The 18,213-nt window shown below is 45.2% G+C and overlaps 2 protein-coding genes across 4 annotated transcripts in view; one reads left to right on the forward strand and one right to left on the reverse strand.

Moving 5' to 3' along the window:
• LOC142900668 (glypican-5-like) overlaps positions 1-18,213 on the reverse strand; it is a 446,285-nt gene that overhangs the window by 130,481 nt on the left and 297,591 nt on the right. The gene's annotated exons all lie outside the window — the stretch shown is intronic.
• Positions 1-18,213, forward strand: part of lrrc7 (leucine rich repeat containing 7) — a 97,867-nt gene that overhangs the window by 67,114 nt on the left and 12,540 nt on the right. For 2 of the 3 annotated variants that reach the window (XM_076045614.1, XM_076045611.1), the window contains exons 11-30: positions 138-210; positions 506-523; positions 3,696-3,825; positions 4,887-5,002; positions 5,113-5,182; positions 5,733-5,832; positions 6,040-6,164; positions 7,368-7,646; positions 7,761-7,883; positions 8,407-8,518; positions 9,814-10,075; positions 11,357-11,860; positions 12,035-12,259; positions 12,353-12,581; positions 12,776-13,123; positions 14,048-14,293; positions 15,149-15,361; positions 16,415-16,588; positions 17,094-17,213; positions 17,600-17,816. In XM_076045614.1, coding sequence (XP_075901729.1) covers positions 138-210; positions 506-523; positions 3,696-3,825; positions 4,887-5,002; positions 5,113-5,182; positions 5,733-5,832; positions 6,040-6,164; positions 7,368-7,646; positions 7,761-7,883; positions 8,407-8,518; positions 9,814-10,075; positions 11,357-11,860; positions 12,035-12,259; positions 12,353-12,581; positions 12,776-13,123; positions 14,048-14,293; positions 15,149-15,361; positions 16,415-16,588; positions 17,094-17,213; positions 17,600-17,816 — 3,684 coding nt within the window. The remainder of the gene's footprint in view (positions 1-137; positions 211-505; positions 524-3,695; positions 3,826-4,886; positions 5,003-5,112; positions 5,183-5,732; positions 5,833-6,039; positions 6,165-7,367; positions 7,647-7,760; positions 7,884-8,406; positions 8,519-9,813; positions 10,076-11,356; positions 11,861-12,034; positions 12,260-12,352; positions 12,582-12,775; positions 13,124-14,047; positions 14,294-15,148; positions 15,362-16,414; positions 16,589-17,093; positions 17,214-17,599; positions 17,817-18,213) is intronic. The other variant, XM_076045612.1, reaches the window with a different exon arrangement.

The following is an 18,213-nucleotide window of genomic DNA, read 5'->3' on the forward strand; positions in this document are numbered from 1 at the left end:
AGTACAAATATTTATGTACAAATGTAGGGAGTAAAAATCTGATTAAGTACAGTAACTTTGTTACTTCCCACCTATGGTTACTGAACGCTGAAACCAGTCCGACCAAATGTGTGTATTGTTATTGTGCTTATTTGTAGGAATGTTGAAGAAGTTGACAACACTCAAGGTAGATGACAACCAGCTGACCTCACTGCCTAACACCATCGGGAGGTAAAACACACACACACACACACACACACACACACACACACACACACACACACACACACACACACACACACAAAGAAAGAATGAATATTTACACCTTTTTGCCATACTTGTTTTTAACTATTGTGTCCTTTCGTAGTACTTAGTCACATTTTTTTTTTTAAATAGGTTTCTCCAGAGGGTTTTTCTTCTTGAGATGATAATTTTATTTTTTGTTTAGTTTCCGTGTTGCATTGTTGGCTGATGATTTGGGGCGGGTTCTGTGTGTGTTGTGTTTGCTGCGTTGCCGTGGCATTAGTGCGAAGCCCAAGCACGGGTGAGTAACATTAGCATACTGTGTCCCAAGGATGTGTTCAGAGACCCTAAGCATGTTCAGCCGCGTCACCGATACCAACACACGAGCTCGCGACTACATGGCGGCTGCCGAGGAGCTTTGACTCATGTAGGTTACATGCAAACATTCATGATGTCTAAATGTCAGGGGGTTGTGTTTCAATAAATATTGATAATGATAATGAAAATAATTCTCAAGATTTTGAATTTTAACCCTAAAAAATTTTTTTTTTAAAAAGTATCCTAAATTGGAAATGTTAAATAGGAGCTCAGCAGAAACCCACTGAACTGAGGCGGAAATGATTGCATGTAAAGCAATTACAGTAATACAATTATAATCATGCTAATTATAATCCATCACAGTCCAGATTCAGTCACGGAAATCAAATTAGTTTTTTTTTAGGACAAACATTTGTTGCACGAAACAAATGCGAAACCCTTTTCTGTGTCACCATGGACGTCTTCATAGGCAGATCATTTATTAAAGACTGCTAATACGACGCTCCAGACAGACTTTAGAGTCTCACAAGCCCTGAAACGGTTTAAAAAACAAAACAAAAACAAAAAAAGCATCTGGTCGTCAAATTGGATCTTGCTCATTGCCATGTTTCCCTGTGATGGATTACGTCTGTTGTATCTGCAGGCTGTGAGAACATGGGGTCTTCCTGAACACATCCCCAGGTTTTTAGTCTCGATAAGTAGTGCTGTAGATCCATCGCTTCCCCTCTGACTCAACCTTTCAGAAAACACTCCTGTGCACCCACTTTAAGTGTTGCTTTCTAATCCCAAACGTGAGCAAAACATCATTTTCCCGCTACCTACCAATAAGCATCTGCTCTGACATTCAAATATGTTGTTAACCGGGGAAATGTTTGCATCGTCAACATTTCTGCTCAACATTGTTTAACCCCCACACAGTAGCTGCATGCATGCCAAGGACTAAATTATAGAACAAATATCATATATATTCACACAGACAGAGTTGAAATCTCTGAATTTCAGGGAGACCTCTTTGCAGTCGTAGTTATGTGTTGCAACACATTTTAATCAAACAGTGAGATGTCACTCGTAGTAATGAGTTGTTATATTTGGAAATGCTACAGTACAGCTGTGAAGTAATGTTTCTGCTGTTGCATATGTGTATTGCGTCAACATGCCCAATAAGAAAGTGTTTCTGTTCAATACAATTTTGCAAATCTGCAGTGGTGGCCAAAACAATTAGAACACTTTGCATACAAGTGAACAGTTGCTCTTAAAATACCAATAAAATAAATAAATGAACATTATCATTATTCTCTGTAAACCATAAGAGGAGATTAGGTCATTTTCCCCTGTAATATGTTTTTTTCTTTAGCTACTAGAACAAATGTAACCCAAAACAGAGTTACATAAAGCTGCTAGCATGTACAAGTTAAGTGAGCGAGCTGGACATGCTAACATGAGCTAAAACTGTTCTGGATGCAACCCTGGCGTTGCAGACTTTCGTTGAGGAAAATAAAGAACGCCTTCCGCAGTGGTTGGGCCGTGACCATCACAGGCCTGTGGCTCGCTAGTAGTGGTAAATCATAACTTAAAATAGGGTTTCAAAAAAGCATACAGATCACATAGTTTGGCCTGCTTTGTAACCAATAGACATTAGAAATAAGCTGAATGTTGAAAATGGATTGAAATATTTTAATGATAATATTTTAATTAATTATATTTAATTTTTTTTAATAGTTTTATCTACGTTTAGCTTTTTACCTTTGTCTGGAAAATCTAAATCTAATGTGTAATGATGACTTTGTAGATGTGCCATTCATTTTATTTCATCTTCAGGGATTTAGCCAATTTCACAAAAACAACAAGCAAAACAACCGAAACCTCTTAAATATGCCACGTGTTCTAATAATGTTTGGCCACCACAATGAGTACATGTTATGTACGTGATGGTAAACTGTGGTTGCGGAACCGCCGAGTCACTGCTCCAAACCCGACAGCTGATGAGGTCGTAGCCGTCCCCGAGGATTTTTGTATTTGTTTTCTTCTGGCTGTGTATATTTTTCTTTGTGTGCGCTCGCAGACATTGTAATTCCTTGTACAAAGAGTAGCAAATTAACCCCTTCATGGAATCTCTAACTTTTCCCGCCTTCTTCTCCAATCAGACCATACGGACGCCCAGATGGCCGCCCGCTCCACCGGGAATTATAATAGCAGGCTGAAGCGATGTCAATAGTGGCCGTGCGTTGTTGTACAATTGTCGTGTGATGATGCGTTGGCCTGCTGCTGGTGTTGCTGGTAGAACCGTGGTTGCGCCCAGGGAGGTCGGGGTGTCCCTGGGGGGGGTGGGGAGCAGGAGGAGAGGGCAGGGGGGAGGGTGGGGGGGAGGGGGAGCGCTGCCCTGGATGTGACTCTTGGCTGAGTGGAGCAGTTGAGATCCAGTTTGAAGAACGTTCAAAATTAGAATTCAAAGTGAAGTACACACCGTGGATGTAGAGAACCCGCAGACAAAGAGTGATTGGGAGAACTAAGCTGTGCGATGAATTAAAATAAATGAATAAATAAATAAATAAAGGATATAAAAAAAATGGATGATTCTTCAAGGTGGTGATCACATCCTCCTCTCAACCCTCTCTGCTTCTTGACATGTTTGACATATTGCTGGAATATCTCGTCACATAAGGCTGGTGCTATTCTAGAAGTGTCAATAAATCCAAAAATAGCTGTACGTAGTTGTCTGAGCACCTGGGAGACAGTCCTCTGTCTGCGTGCGCCACTCATTATTGAACACGTTTTGCTTTCGATGCATTTTGAAGCTTCAAAAACTTTAAGTCTTCAATAAAAAAAAAAAAAAAAACTTTCAAATGAAGATTTGTCCTTTCTTTCATTTATTTCTGTCTAGCTTGTAAAAACACAACAGTCTTCCTTTGTGTGCGAGATAAGTTATTGACTCCCCGGCATTTGGTGCCGATAAGGTGAAAATAGCAAACTACAGAGTAGCACCACCCTTGCTGTGCTCACCTGTCTGCAGTGGAGACCGGCAGCCCGCAGAATGAACCTCTGTCTTTGCTTCTTCCGTCCCTTCTCGCTTATTTCGGCCGTCTCTTGTGCTCTGCCTCTGCCTCTCGCCCCGCCCCCGCTCTCCCTACAACCCCCCCCCACCACCTCCCCCCCAGTTTGTCTCTGCTAGAGGAGCTGGACTGCAGCTGCAACGAGCTGGAGGCGCTGCCGCCCACCGTCGGCTACCTGCACAGCCTGAGGACCTTCGCCGCCGATGAGAACTTCCTCACGGAGCTCCCCCGGGAGGTGAGGCCCAGAGCGCCGAGCGCATCAGCAGTTGACGTCAGCAACAGATTAATTCTACAGTGAGCTGACTGACAGAAAGCTGCAGCCAAACTAGATATTTTTTGTATTCGTGAATGTGTTGATGTATATGCATGCACAGGTACGACCCGAAAAATTAGAACATCAAGTGAAAGTTGTTTTATTTTGGCAATTTCACATAAAAGATGAAACCGACAGATTTTATTGAGCCATTCCACGCAAATTGACATGTCAAGCAGTTCCTTGTTGTAACTTTGCTGATTAAGATTTTCAGCTTATTAAAACCACAAACCCACAAACTCAGAAAATTATTATAGAATTTGAGGGGTTTTTTTTAAGCTGCAAGACCAGATCAGCAAAATCCAAAGAAATACAAACTTGAAATATATTGATTTGCATATTATTCCTTTATATAATATGTCAGCTTCACCTTTTAAGTTGAATTGCAGAAATTCAACAACCTTTTTTTTCAGGATATTCCAATTGTCTGGGTAGTACCTGTATGTAGGTCAGAAGAAGATGACAGGTGACTCAAAATGCTGACGTTGACGCCGCCCAACGTCTTGGCCCAAGTTTTACATCGTGGCCTCCTTGTTGCACATTGCCAATCCAACTCCAGTTAGAATGCGACACAGCGAATACTGCGTGGACGCGCCCCTAAACTTATGAAGAATAAACATGGAGAAAATTCGATTGGTTTTGATCACGGCTCACTGGTCATAATTAATACTGACAGTTTGACTTCTTTTATCTTTACCAGAGTGTATTTTTTTTCCCCCACACAAGCGTCCATAGTTTTTCTTACCAAGTACAGAATGCAAATACTTTTGCCACCTTTGCTATCGACTGCTCTCCACTTTACGACTGTACAGTTCAGGCTTTTTCTGTTGCGCCTCTGTCCCCCTGCGATAACGGCTTGCGTAGCCCGACCCTCCGCAGTGCGGCAAGGCCTGTGAAGCGCTCGGCGTGGTTGTCACGTGACCCCCCCCCCCGCCCCCCCCCCCCTTCACTCCCGCCGACGGTTGTTTGCGCCTCCGTTTCAGATCGGCAACTGCAAGAACGTGACGGTGATGTCGCTGCGCTCCAACAAACTGGAGTTCCTGCCGGATGAGATCGGACAGATGACTAAACTGCGAGTGCTGAACCTCAGTGACAACAGGTGAAGAAGAGACACACACACACACACACACACACACACACACACAGAGACTCAGGAGAGGTGTTTTCCACTCACCTCTCCCTCCCCGCGTGCACGTGTGTCTCCTTCAGGTTAAAGAATCTCCCGTTCACCTTCACCAAGCTGAAGGACCTGGCAGCTCTCTGGCTGTCCGACAATCAGGTATCCGCACGCCTCACTTCATCCCGTCACTAATCGCATCTTCTTCCCCAGCGCTCGGAACCGAGGTCACAAAATAACTGATCTGTTGACTGAGGTGAGGCGAGAGTTCATCTGAAAGTAAATTACAATTTGTAACGTCAACCAATGGAGGGGTTGTTTTAAGATTCCGCCACTATGGTAATGTGGCAGAATATATTAATCAGCCTGTTTAGTGCAAATTAAAATAACGAGTAAATAAAAAACTCTTTTCATCGCTCGCGCTGGAATAAAAGAAAATCATTTGAATTGCAAATTGTATTAAATAATGAAACTTTTGTTTCTTTTTAGAATTGACAAGATGGTCATAAAGTGACTCACAATTCATTTGTATTCATGTTCTGCTCCTGGCAGGTCTGACAGTGTTTGTTTTTTTTTTTTACTTTATTTTATGCTTTTTTGAAAACCAATCAAAGAGCATGAGTTTGGACATCTCAAAGGAATAATGAATGAACTGTTTAAATGTTTGTGCGTGTGTGTGTGTGTGTGTGTGTGTGTGTGTGTGTGTTTGCAGTCCAAGGCTCTGATCCCACTGCAGACAGAAGCCCACCCTGAAACCAAACAGAAGGTTTTGACCAACTACATGTTTCCTCAGCAACCGCGGCACGATGAGGGTACGAATTGTGTTGTCTCTGTGTGTGTCTGAGTGTGTGGGTCTCACAGCGAGGGAGGTGTGCAAAGTGTCGAGAGTGAACAGAGAGAGAACAGAGAGAGTTTTCTAGTTAAAAATCCAGCAAACTAGTTCGACAGCAACTCTTATCTTGTTCTTTTTTCTGTGTGTGTGTGTGTGTGTGTGTGTGTGTGTGTGCGTGTGTGTCCAGACTACCAGTCGGACAGTGACAGCTTTAATCCTACTCTGTGGGAGGAGCAGAGACAGCAGAGGATGACCGTGGCCTTTGACTTTGAGGACAAGAAGGAAGAGGAGGACAACTCTGGGAAGGTCAAGGTCAGCTTCTGCTCTGTGTTTTTGTCCTCTGTCTGTCCTTTTGTCTGTCAAATAGAACGTCCACCTCAAAGTCCAGGGTGTGAAATTTCGCTTGATTTATGATTTTGATTATGATTCACTTTGCCATCATTGGGCAAATCCACTGTAAACACCCCATCTTGTAGAGCAGCAGGATCACTCAGATTTCAATGCTGAAGTCTCACTTGTTCATCCAGCCTCCTTGTCTTCTCCGTGAAGACAAACATTTCATATCAGTGCTCCGATGGAGCTTCAAGAGCTCCAAGCAACGGCGGCAACATTTTCACATTAAAAGAAGAGCCTGAAACGGCAATGGATGATTTTGGTTACGAGGCAATATGTTTGTGCGACTCTTTAGTGAGACTTGAAGTCAAACTTTGAGGTGCGTCCCGGTGATGCAGCCAGCCTGGGACACACAGGGGACCCCCGATGACCTTTAGCTAGCGGCTGAACTAGCAGCAGCTAATCCGATGGGTCCGCTTGACTGCGACACAGATGCTTCTCCCACGCACTTTCCCAGTTTAGCCTCCCATTTCCAAATGTTTGGGAATGAAGGGGTCCTTCAGCAGATGGAGACATGACATGACATGTTAAAAAAAAAGAGTCGGGGACAAATAAATGAAGAAGCTCAATGTTGGTAAATTTTAGAGCTGTTTGCCATGAACTAAACGCACTAATGACGTCCTGAGTGTCTGTCCACAGTCCTGTCTTCTTGTTCCTCTGCTTTTTTTTCTTTTGGCTTTCTGCCTTTGGGGATTGCCAAAGCAAATAGAGCTGCAATATTTGCCCACTCATTTAATTAGATGATTTAGTTGTCAGAAACAACATTTAATATCTCACTGTAAGATACTTGATTACAATTTGCAATAGTGAAGGATCCGGGTCTGGAATCACTCGTCATCTTTACTAACTAAAGACTTGGCTTTTTGCCAATTCATTTTTACATTTCCCTGTTAAAAATGTCATGTGACTGTAAAATAATGAAAATGAAATGCCATTCATGACCATGCTAAGCTGAAATCCGCTATGCACTTCAGTATAAAGAACATGAAGGTTTAAAGCAAACTCATCGGTCTGTGCATGAACACGTCTTTGTTGTTTCCTGTGAGCTGACGCTGCTTCTTTTCTCTCGATGCTCTGTGCACATTGATCCTGAACCCCCTCTCTCCCTTCTGCCCCGAGCAGGTGGAGATAAACCTGAAGCGCTACCCAACACCCTACCCCGAGGACCTCAAGAACATGGTCAAGTCAGTGCAAAGCCTCGTGGGTAAAACCGTGCACAGCGGACACGGGCTCCAGCACCCGCACCCGCACCCCCACCCTCTCCCGCACCAACACCAGCACCAGCACCAACACCAGCACCAGCTGAGCACCGGCACGGTGACCTCGGCGGTACAGAACATGGACCACACGCACCTCAGCAAAGACCAGTACGAGCCGCCCTGGCCGCTGCCTCCCAAAGAGGTAGGGAACGCAGGGAATGTTGCTGCGCGCAATTTCCAAGATTGATTTTATAACATATAAAAAGTTTGAGAGGCGTCAGACTAAGAGTCTCTGGCGTGATCGTCTGTTTGGCAGGTGACAGACAGAGAGATGCAGGACTTCTCTCAGAGCCAGATGATGGACCAGGGGCCGATGCATAACTCCGGCATTGACATTCCCAAGAGGAAGGACAAAGAGGACCTGACGGAGAGCTCGGAGGTTGTCGCGCTGCACTTTGAAATCACATTCATTTTTGAAATTCTGCTCTTATTGTCTAGAAAAATATCGGAAAATGTGTTGTTGTGTTGCAGTTTTCCTCAGTGTTTGTGTTCCTCCATGCCCACATTATTTGATTATTTCTTTTTTTATTTTTAAAACTGTTTTCCCAAAGGACAATACACCAAAGAAATATGAAACCTTAGTTCTTAGACCCCAGTATTAAACTCTAGATTTGATATAATTCTGTTGACAGCTTTCATTAAAATCTGTAAGCAGCATCAAGTCATTTATATTCTTCAAACATTCAAAGTGCTGTCTGATGAACTGTTGGACTGCTAACTGGTGCTAATCCAAGTACCAGCAGCGACAGCTAAAACAGCGAATCTCTTGAACTCTTGCGATGAGTCTTTAGAATAAGACGTCGCTTTAAAACCTGGAATTTTTTTTACAATATCATTCAGTTACCTTTCGGGGCAACGTATGAAGCGCAGGAGTTGAACTCGCCGGTGCTCTCTTCCCACAGGACTCGATGGGCGGCTCCCCCAACGACATCCGTATCTCGGACATGAGGCCCACCCTGGTGGAGCCGCCGATGTACAAGCCAAAGGTGGTGTTGCTGGGGAAGGACAAGAAAGGTATGGGGTTATGGGCTCTATATGTTTCTGCGGACACGTGCAGCTCACTCGCCGGTTTGAAGCCAGTCCGTCGCGCACCTCGGATCGTGTCGCGGCCGCGTCCACTAATTAGTCTTGGTGGTAAGCGGATTAATTTTAGCACATTACAAAGGAAAGGGGATGGATAAAACGCCAAAGCCCTGCAGCAGATCCAGATTTCCGTTTGAGGTGTTCGGCGTCGACCCGTTTCACTTGTTTCTCCCAAACGGCCGAGGTTTCATCAGAGTTAAACGGAGTGTAAGAGCGTTCCAATGAGCCCTGCACCCACTTTACTGCCCTATAGACATTCCTTTTCTTTTCTTTTTTTCCCTTTTTTGTTCTAAATAATCTACTGCCTTAATCCATCTCTCGACACACTTTATTATATCGTCTCCGTGACCAACTCGGTCTAATTTATAGCACATTATGTAACCGACGCTTTTTTTCCCTGGGAGCTCCGTGGAACGGCGAAGTGCTTCAACAACTTGGCCTTCTCCTCAAAGTGGGAATTTATAACTGAGGATTTCGCTTCAAATTTAATGAAAGTTTTAATGTTTAGTTTCACTGGGATCATAAAGCGTTTGACTCGCGATCCTTCAAGTTTAAGTATTGGCATTTGCGTTACGCTTTACTGCAGGCCTCTCCTGTTTGTATTTCGGGTTGGAGAGCAAAGTCACTTAATGCTAGGCCGTCTGGTTGGGGAGGTGGGGGGAGAAGAAGAAGAAGAAGAAAATGACCAAACATGGGGACAAAAAAAAAAACTACAAATGACTGACATTGTCAATACGGACAGAAGCCCCTGAATTCATGCGGTTACCAAATTGGTTCCAAATTTCTGTTGAAATTGGTTCCAAATTTCTGTTGAAATTGGTTCCAAATTTCTCCCTAATGTCCAATTTGTCTGATTCAGACTTTAGATTTTAGTTGTAGCTCTTTTAGCATGGATTTTGTAATGTGAGTGCAACATTCTGACAGAGACAAACCCAGCCTCACCGTCTCCAGGGAGGGACCTTAATCAGCGAGTGCCACCCGATGGCCCTGCTCCCTCCTTTCAGTCACTTGACCGTTATCATTGAGTAGAACAGCCTCAGCTCCGGAGAAGCTCTTCACAAGACAAAGTCTCTCTTTCAACAGAGGCGTCACTACAGCTGTTTGAAAGGGGAGCAATGTGGGAGACGGGGATGTGACATTTTAACTGAACACTGTTGTCTCTCTATCCCTCCCCCCCCCCCTCCGCCGCCCCCCCCCCCCCCCCCCCCTTCCGTGCTATTGTCCAGAGTCGACCGATGAGGAAGTGGATAAGCTGCACTGTCTGAACCACAGCGGCTCGTCGGCCACCTACTCCGACTACTCTCCCTCACAGGGCTCCTCCGGCTCGTCCAACCCGCCCGCCAATGCGCACTCGCACACGCACACGCACCCACACCCGCACCCGCACCCGCACCCGCACCCGCACTCGCACTCGCACGCACACCAACACAACCCGGCTCTGCCTGCGCCCACCAAGGACCAGGTCCCTCAGACACACTGGACCAACAGGTACACACACACACACACACACACACATACTCACAAGCCTGTTGGATGTTTGGTTTTATCATCCTCCCCTTCCTACCTTCTCCAATCACCCTCCTCATCCGTCTTCTCCCGCTAAACTCTGCCTTTATTTTTTGTGCAACCGTTTCTCATCCATCTTCCTGCTCGGTCAAGGTCACAGAGTGTCATCATGAGGAAGATCCACACTCCTGTTCTGGATCTTGTTTAGCATAACCGAAGTTATGTGGACTGCTGCTCAGACATTTGAATCCAAACTGAAATCAGGATTATGAACTGAGCTGAATATCACAAACCTACCAACAGACTGTAATTGAGCTCATTTTCTTTAAACTCAATTTAAAGAATCAGTATAGTTAAAGATTCCTCAACTAATTGATAAAGTTAATAATCGAATACTTCCAGTAAAGATTTTGAAAAAAATATAGATAATAATATTTATTGATGTACTGATCTGGTGTTCATGCCAGTACATTAAAGTACTGGTATGAACTCTATAACATTGAGTTTGAGACTTATGTAAACGTACGTAATATACTTACTTTTATACACATATACATACTTTAAGTTTTCTATTATTTCCTTAATTTATCTTTCATTTTCAATAAATACAATTTACTTCAATAATAAAGCGAGGGAAAAGAAAAAAAAATGTGACAATGCCCTGAGTCTTCCCGTATGGCTGCCGACGCAATAGTAAAGATGCTAAGTGCTAATAGCGCTCATTCTGAGGACTCCCTCCAGCTGGAAGCTTTTGACATTAAAGTTGTCATGTTTCCCATGCCCTGAGGTATTGTACACATCACCATCTGTACGCTTGTCCCTTTTTTTTCCTGTACACTGAAACGGTGGCATTTGCAAGCTGCGAGTGGCAGCGGGGGAGGCTGGAGAAAGCTGCTCTCACAGACATTAATTATAACCAACACGGTTCTGTCAGAGAGGAAGTTATTCTGCTCGGCGCACACACTGGCTCTGATTAAATATACAAGGCGTAATTATGTGATGTGGCTGTTCTGCACAAGTCAGTTTGTTTCCTTTTGGCTTGTTTGTTACAGAGTAATTTACGTGTAATACATATAAATACATTTTTTATTTTATCAGAGGTGGCAAAGAGCACTGATTCAGCTTCTTTACTCAAGTAAAAGTAAGAAGTGCAGGTTCTGCAATGTACTTACTTACTAAAAAGTTAAAGTAAAAATCAGAAAAGAAAAGTATTTCTACTTTGTTCGCTTCCCACCTCTGATTTTCTTTTATTATTTCTTGCAGACTGGCTCAGTCCTTCCCCAAGCCCATCGACTCGAAGCCCCTGCTGTCTCAAAGGGAAACCCCTCCATCAGGCACGCTGCAGCAGCGCGGCGACCGCCGCCCGCTCAGCGAGCCCTTCGATTGGTCGGAGGCCCCGCACTACGACAACACGGGGTTCGACGCCGAGGAGTCCCATCTGGATGCTCCGTCGTCCACCGGCGCTCAGGGCAACCCGCCGCTGGGCTCCAAACCCCGCAGCCAGTCCACGCACGGACGGCGCCCCCTGCTGAGGCAAGAGAGAATCGTGGGGGTGCCGCTGGAGCTGGACACCCAGACGCTGCCCTTCCACGGCAACCAGCGCTTGGCCCCGGACAACGATCCGCAGTCCTCCGGGGGCTCCCAGAATCCCTGGCAGAACTGGACGAGAACGCCGAGCCCGCTGGAGGACCGCACGGCTTTCCCCTCCAAGCTGGACATCACGCCCAGTTCCAGCCCCAACCCCGACCGCAAGGACATGGACTCAAGGTGAATGAACTGCATGCCAACAGTCCACTTGTTCTCATGTTCCATAGTGATGTATAGTGATGACTCATTGCTGTATTACTGTGCACAATTCAGAAACTCAGGTTCTTGTTAATTCTAGTCCAATGTAGATGACATCTTTTTTTAAACTTTTTAAAGAATTTTGTTTCTCTCAAGGCTTGAGCAAGGAGTCGGGCCCTTGCCTGGCAGCTGGTCGTACCACAACAACCAGGTGGAGCCAAACAGGAAGGATCAGCTGAGCGTCACCGGGGGCAACAAGGTGACCGTGGTGATGAGCAAAAGCTCCGACCGTCTGTCCCCAATGATGAGAGAGACCAAGTCCAAGTTCAAGAAGTCGCAGAGCATTGACGAGATCGACATCGGCTCATACAAGGTCTACAGGTGGGTCGAGTCACGTTGACTTTGATTTTTTTCCTCAATCATGGACAAAGTCGTGGCTGACTCTGTTTCTCTCTGGCTGCCCCTCGGCTGCAGCATCCCCGTGGACAGCTACAGCTCGTCCATCGAGCAGCAGACCAGCCTGGACCGTCCGGAGTTGCCGGGTTGTCTGGAGCAGAGCAGCATGGCGCGCTCGCAGTCTGCCCCCATGTTGGACGACGAGCTGGGCTTCCCGGGACACGGGGTCGGGAACCACAACCAGCAAAACCAAAAGCCTTCCATCCCTCACAAGGCCTACCACTTCGACCACAACTACAACCCCCAGGTTAGACGGTTACTGGCTCAAAATGCTTTGGCCTCGACATTGACTGTTACAATACAAAATTGGTATTAAAATACTTACTTTTTTAACTACTTAAAAAATTCTGTTGCACTTATGGATGGATGGATGCAATTTATGATGACGATACCCAAAGAAGCCTTCTGTTGACTCCATCTGTAACCATTCTGACGAACCAGGTCACCATGGACCGTCGGGCCCCTCCCCCCTTCCCCAACACACCCGATTACATCAACCACTCGTCGAAGGTCTTGGAGTACATCACTCAGCCGGGGAAAACGTTACCCAAGGAGCTGGTGAGCCCGCGGTACCGCGCCTACCCGCCGCTGGAGATGTTCTCCTTCCCCCAGTCGCCCATCAGCCAGGACGGGACGCCCGGCCAGCAGCAGCCCATCCCCACTCCGCGCTCCAGGCCGGGGTTTTTAAGGAGAGCTGATTCTCTGGTCAGCTCCACGGAGCTCGCCTTGTTCCGCCGGGTCCATGAAGCCCAGCAGGAGGCGCTGCAGGAAAGCCAGTACAGACAGCAGGTACGGAAGTTGTCGTTGATCCTGCCTGAGCGAAATTAGCCACGATTGTTGCGTCGCCAAGTGCGGTGTCGGAAAGATTATGTTGCAAAGTTAACTGGTTACAATTACAAGTTACCCCACTGATAATTTAATTGTGTAACTATTTCAATTACTTTTTTCAAAGTAATGTAACTAATTACATTTGAATACTATTTTATTACTATTCTAAATTTTGAATAAATGTTCTCAACTGTTTAGACATGACAATAGATGAGTCATTCTTTGCATTGGACAGTTAAATTTGCGCCCTTTTCTGATATCTGCGCAAACTATTTTTTACTGTAATTGACAGTTTTGTCACTGCAATTTAGGAGGGAAACAGAAAAGGACAAAAATAAAATTATTAAACATAAATCTCAGCCTTTTTTTAAAAAAACAAAAAACAAAGAATAATAATTAAAAGATGTACCGGTAATTGAAATTGTGATCATGAATAATTCCAATAGTAACTGTAATTCACAATTAAACATTTTTTCCAGTAATGTAACTGATTACAATTATCTTTGTTTTGAAAACTGAACTAGATCTCGTTTATATTTTACCCGAACCTAAAGGAGTCCTCTCCCATCCGTGGCTTCACCATGGAACAGCCCTCTCCATTGTGATTGGCTAAAAAAAAAAAAAAAAAAGTCTGCAGAGGCGTTGCTATAGTAGCTCGACTTGGGATGTACAAAGTGAAGCAAAATCCAAACAGCTAATTTTAGCGCAGTAACACAGAGAGAGCAGGAAATGCCCAAGTTTCCATTTTTCATACTTGGTCAATTAGACACGTTAAAGAGCTGAAAAGGTCAGTTTTTCATAATAGTCCTATGTTTTAGCATCGCTCTCACCCCCGTATTGAGAGGCCATATTATTACACGGCTCAGTAAACTCCCCTCTCCACAGGCTGACCCTCCACTTTACAGCCGGGCTCTTGCCTATTCCTCCCCCATGGAGCACTCGGCCCTCAGCAACATGACTGACAGCCAGAGTCAGATGATGCACAACAAGAGAAACGGCCGTTACGACGACGACTACCCCACCTACCAGGAGCAGAAGAAGCCAATGACCGGTTATCCGACCAAGAGTCTGACTCAGCGGCGCCCCCTGTCTGCCAGGAGCTACAGCACTGAGACCTACGGAGCCTCGCAGGTGGATGGCAATAGAAACGTCTCAGAAGTTGCATATGCAAACACTGCATTATAAAAGTGTGAGCAGTATTATAAATAGTCTTGCAAGTCAGCGCCATACTTCCAGCTAATTAATTTGTTTTTCTTTTAATCATTCGGCCAGACTATTACATTTATTCATTACATTTCCTCTGACTCTAAAAATCAGCCAACAGGGAACGACATACAAAAATGACCTGTTTGGTTTTTATTAGCAGGGTTTTATGAATCAAGATGTCTTAAAAAGGGCTTAAAGATCCAAAGGTGTAAAATTTGGCCTGGTTTACTAGTTTACTGATTTACTTTTATATTGGTAAAAGCTGAATATACTGCCCATAAATACATTAAATAAATACTGGCAGTACAATATAAGTAATTAGGTTTTCCTCCCCTTAGAACGGTTATTTTTTATATATAAGAATACACATAGAACAAGGGTCTTGATCCCAGTTAGCTGCCATCTTGCACTAGCCTGGTGTGAACAATGCAGCCCGCCTGACAGCGTGTTTTGTAATTAGGATAAAACGCTCGCGTCTTCAAATAAACCAACGAAGAAGAAGGTGGATGAGATATCCAGGTTTGTGTGCGCAGGCTACTGCAGTTCACTGGCAAGCTTGGTCGAGGGGGGGTGAGCGCTGCAATCTCAAATGTAACCACTTGATGTCACTGTTTCTTCTTCAAAATCCCCAAACATTACACACTTAACCTTTACCTGGAAGTACCAGAAACAGAAAACACCTCACCTGGCACCTGTCCTGTGTAAAAGTTGCAACACGCAGTCTTTTAGAAACTCTCAGGTCCGACTGCGTTAACCCTACTCTGTTCCGCCCCTACCCAGGCCCGCCCGGTATCAGCCCGTCCCACCATGGCGGCCCTGCTGGAGAAGATGCCGCCTGACTACACCCTGGCGACCTGCCCTGAGAAGCCGTCTGAAGACACCATCAAAGTGAGACCGGTCGTGCCGCAGAAGCCCGAGGACATCACCTCCAGGATGCCTGCCGACTGGAGGCAACAGCTGCTCCGGCACATAGAGGCCAAACGACTGGACAGGGTAAGACACGCACACACACATACACACACACACACACACACACACACACACACATGCATATGCAAAACTACACTCGCAAGGCCCTCCCTTGCCTGTATATGTGTGAGTCTGTGTCATAAGGTCAACCAGGATATGTGTCCGGCTGCATGTGTGTTCCATCCACACTGTCGCTCTGTCAGCCTGACCTACCGCACACTCACTCATGAATATGCGACGAGCAATCCCCTCCTGAAATGTTTACGCAGCAAAAGTAATTGCCAATTCATTTTTTTTGTAATGGAATATTTATAGGTCCAGTGTGTAATATTTGGCTTCTTTTATGATTTTTGTATTGGTGAAAGCTTAATATACAGCCCATAAATACATAAACAAAAGTGTGTAATTGCAGTACAACAAAAGTGATTTGGTTTTCCTACCCTTAGAACGGTTCTCATATAGAAATATATTTATATTCTTATATGTGTATATATCTATACATATAAGAACTGCTCACGTGACTGCTCGCATCTTCAAATAAACCAGCGAAGAAGACGTTGGACGAGGCATCCAGCTTTGTGTGCACCGGCCACTGTAGTTCACAGGCAAACTCAGAAGGGATAGGGAAGAGTTAAGGACGCTGCAATCTAAAATTTAACCACTTGATGTCGCTGTTTCTTCTTAAAAAATTCCAAATATTACACACTTAACCTTTAATGTAACATATTAAAAAAAGGTTTACTGTTAACTGAGGACATAAGCGGTTATTGTGAGTCACATGTAGTCAGATTTAAAAAGCACTGAGCCGCTCACGACAGCACAACACTGCTCATATGACACAATGTTTGTCGTGTTCAATGTGTATCTGATCATCCTCCCCCCGACAGCTAACATTTCTCTGCGCTTCCGGCGACTCTGCACTGTTGCTGTACTGTTACTGTTGCTGTTGCTGTTACTGTTACTGTTACTGTTGTACTGTTCTATTGGTGTTCTCCACGTTTTTTCTGTTCACCTGTCTGTGGAGCTCACAGTGTGTCACCACGCCGCATGTCATGTGATGTCGCCTTCTCCAATCAGAGTGGTGTCCTAAAGCACAACACGCTCACGCTGGGCATGCTCTGTCAGGGCGGGGGTCACGGCCAGGGGCGCAGCAGCACGTTGAACTTTAGCCTTTACAATAACGCTAAGCATGAGCCCCCTGCTGGCCGCTGGCTGCCACTACCTCCTCCTCCACCTCCGTCCGCCAACGCTGTGAGTATCCCTCAGAGAACCAATCCCCCCCCCCCCCCCGGTACTGCCTTTATCACTGCACATTCAGGCAATTACAGAAAGTAGCTGCGGCTGGCCCACTCATTCAACTCCTGTAATCCAACTTTACGACATTATTTCACTGTGTACTTTTGTCGTTAATGTGATTTAACACTCTTTACGGCTAGTTAAAGCTGTGAACCTGGACCAAATGTGTGTAATGTGTCATAACTGTCTCCCACATGACTTAAAGCCTCTTAAAAATCAAAGTGAACCATCGACTATACACGTGCCGGTTAGAAATTTCAATCGGTAGACACTTTCAGTGTGTCAGCAACAAATTCAAGCAGACCTTTGGCTTCACCGCCCGACCTGCATGATGTCAAGTCGAGAGTGCATGTCTGGACCACGTTCTACTCCTATTGGCTGTGGTTGATTCATTCTAAATGTAAGTCACACTTGATGGTTTTAGTAATGTTTCTCTCTGGACCTCCCCCTTCTCTCTCAGACGCCCTCTCAGCAGGCCGCCATGCTAGACAATGACCAGGAGGGGGTGACGGGGAGCAACCAGTGGGCTCCTTACTCACTTGGCAGGAGGGACGTCCCGCCTGACAATCTCATGAAAAAGGTGAGAGCTTTTTTTTTTTGTAACATATTAATTACAGAACCACTACAGGGACATGGGTGGAAAAAAATTGAATATTAAAAAAAAATAGTTGCTGGGAAAAAATGTTACAGAGTAAAAAAAAAAAGATTGTTTTGCGAGATCTTGCAAAAGTTAATCCTTTTTTTTTCCTCTTAAAATTTTTTTCCCCCATGTCCTCTAAGGGGCTCCGTGGGGTTACCACATTTCCGTATCATTATTTTACTAAATGGGCTGTTTAAGGGTTTTTTTCCTTTCTCAAGAACGTAGGGATTTTGCTTTGCACAATCTGCATGACCTCCTGAACTCTCTGCTCTCCGTTGTGCGGATGCAAGCGTGCGCCTCCAACTGTCGGTGCATTTCGTCCGCAGAGCCCGCACTCCCACAACCCCCCTCCCCACCAGTCACACAACACGCACATGATCGTCACCTCGTCCTCCTCGTCCTCCTCCACCACACCTCACCGCGTGGTCGTGCAGCAGGGCTACGACGGGATGATGAGCAAAGGCGTCCAATACCAGCCAGGGATGCCCCTGTCGGTGGTCCCCGCCGGGGGGCCGGGCCAGTATCAGGGCAACATGTCTCAAGGTACATTTCAACAGGTTTTACCCATTGGGCCGTGGGGTCAGTATCATCGGCTGTCTGTTTTGGAGCCACTTTAAAATGCAACAAATTTAGGATGAGGACAGCTGTGACATCATCACTAATTAAAGTGTATTTGACTCAGTGAAAGTCAGTGGCAGCTGACACGGCCTGTTAAATTTAGTTGAGGGGCAGAAATCTGGCGATGTTTATAAGCCAGTTAGCAGCCCCCAGGTGTCTTTTGATTCTTTTAGATAAGAAGTGGATAATAAATCCAATTGTTTATTATATTATCATATTTATACACCCAGATTACTTTCCAAGCATTCTGGCATTACAAGTTTTCATTGAAATTGAGCGGTCTTACGGATGATGCTACTAGATTTTTCTTTTGCCAGCAAGT

Source organism: Nelusetta ayraudi, unplaced genomic scaffold, assembly GCF_046127955.1.
Source record: "Nelusetta ayraudi isolate G7.1 ecotype Tasmania unplaced genomic scaffold, CSIRO-AGI_Nayr_v1 ptg000084l, whole genome shotgun sequence".
Classification (NCBI taxonomy): Eukaryota; Metazoa; Chordata; class Actinopteri; order Tetraodontiformes; family Monacanthidae; genus Nelusetta; species Nelusetta ayraudi.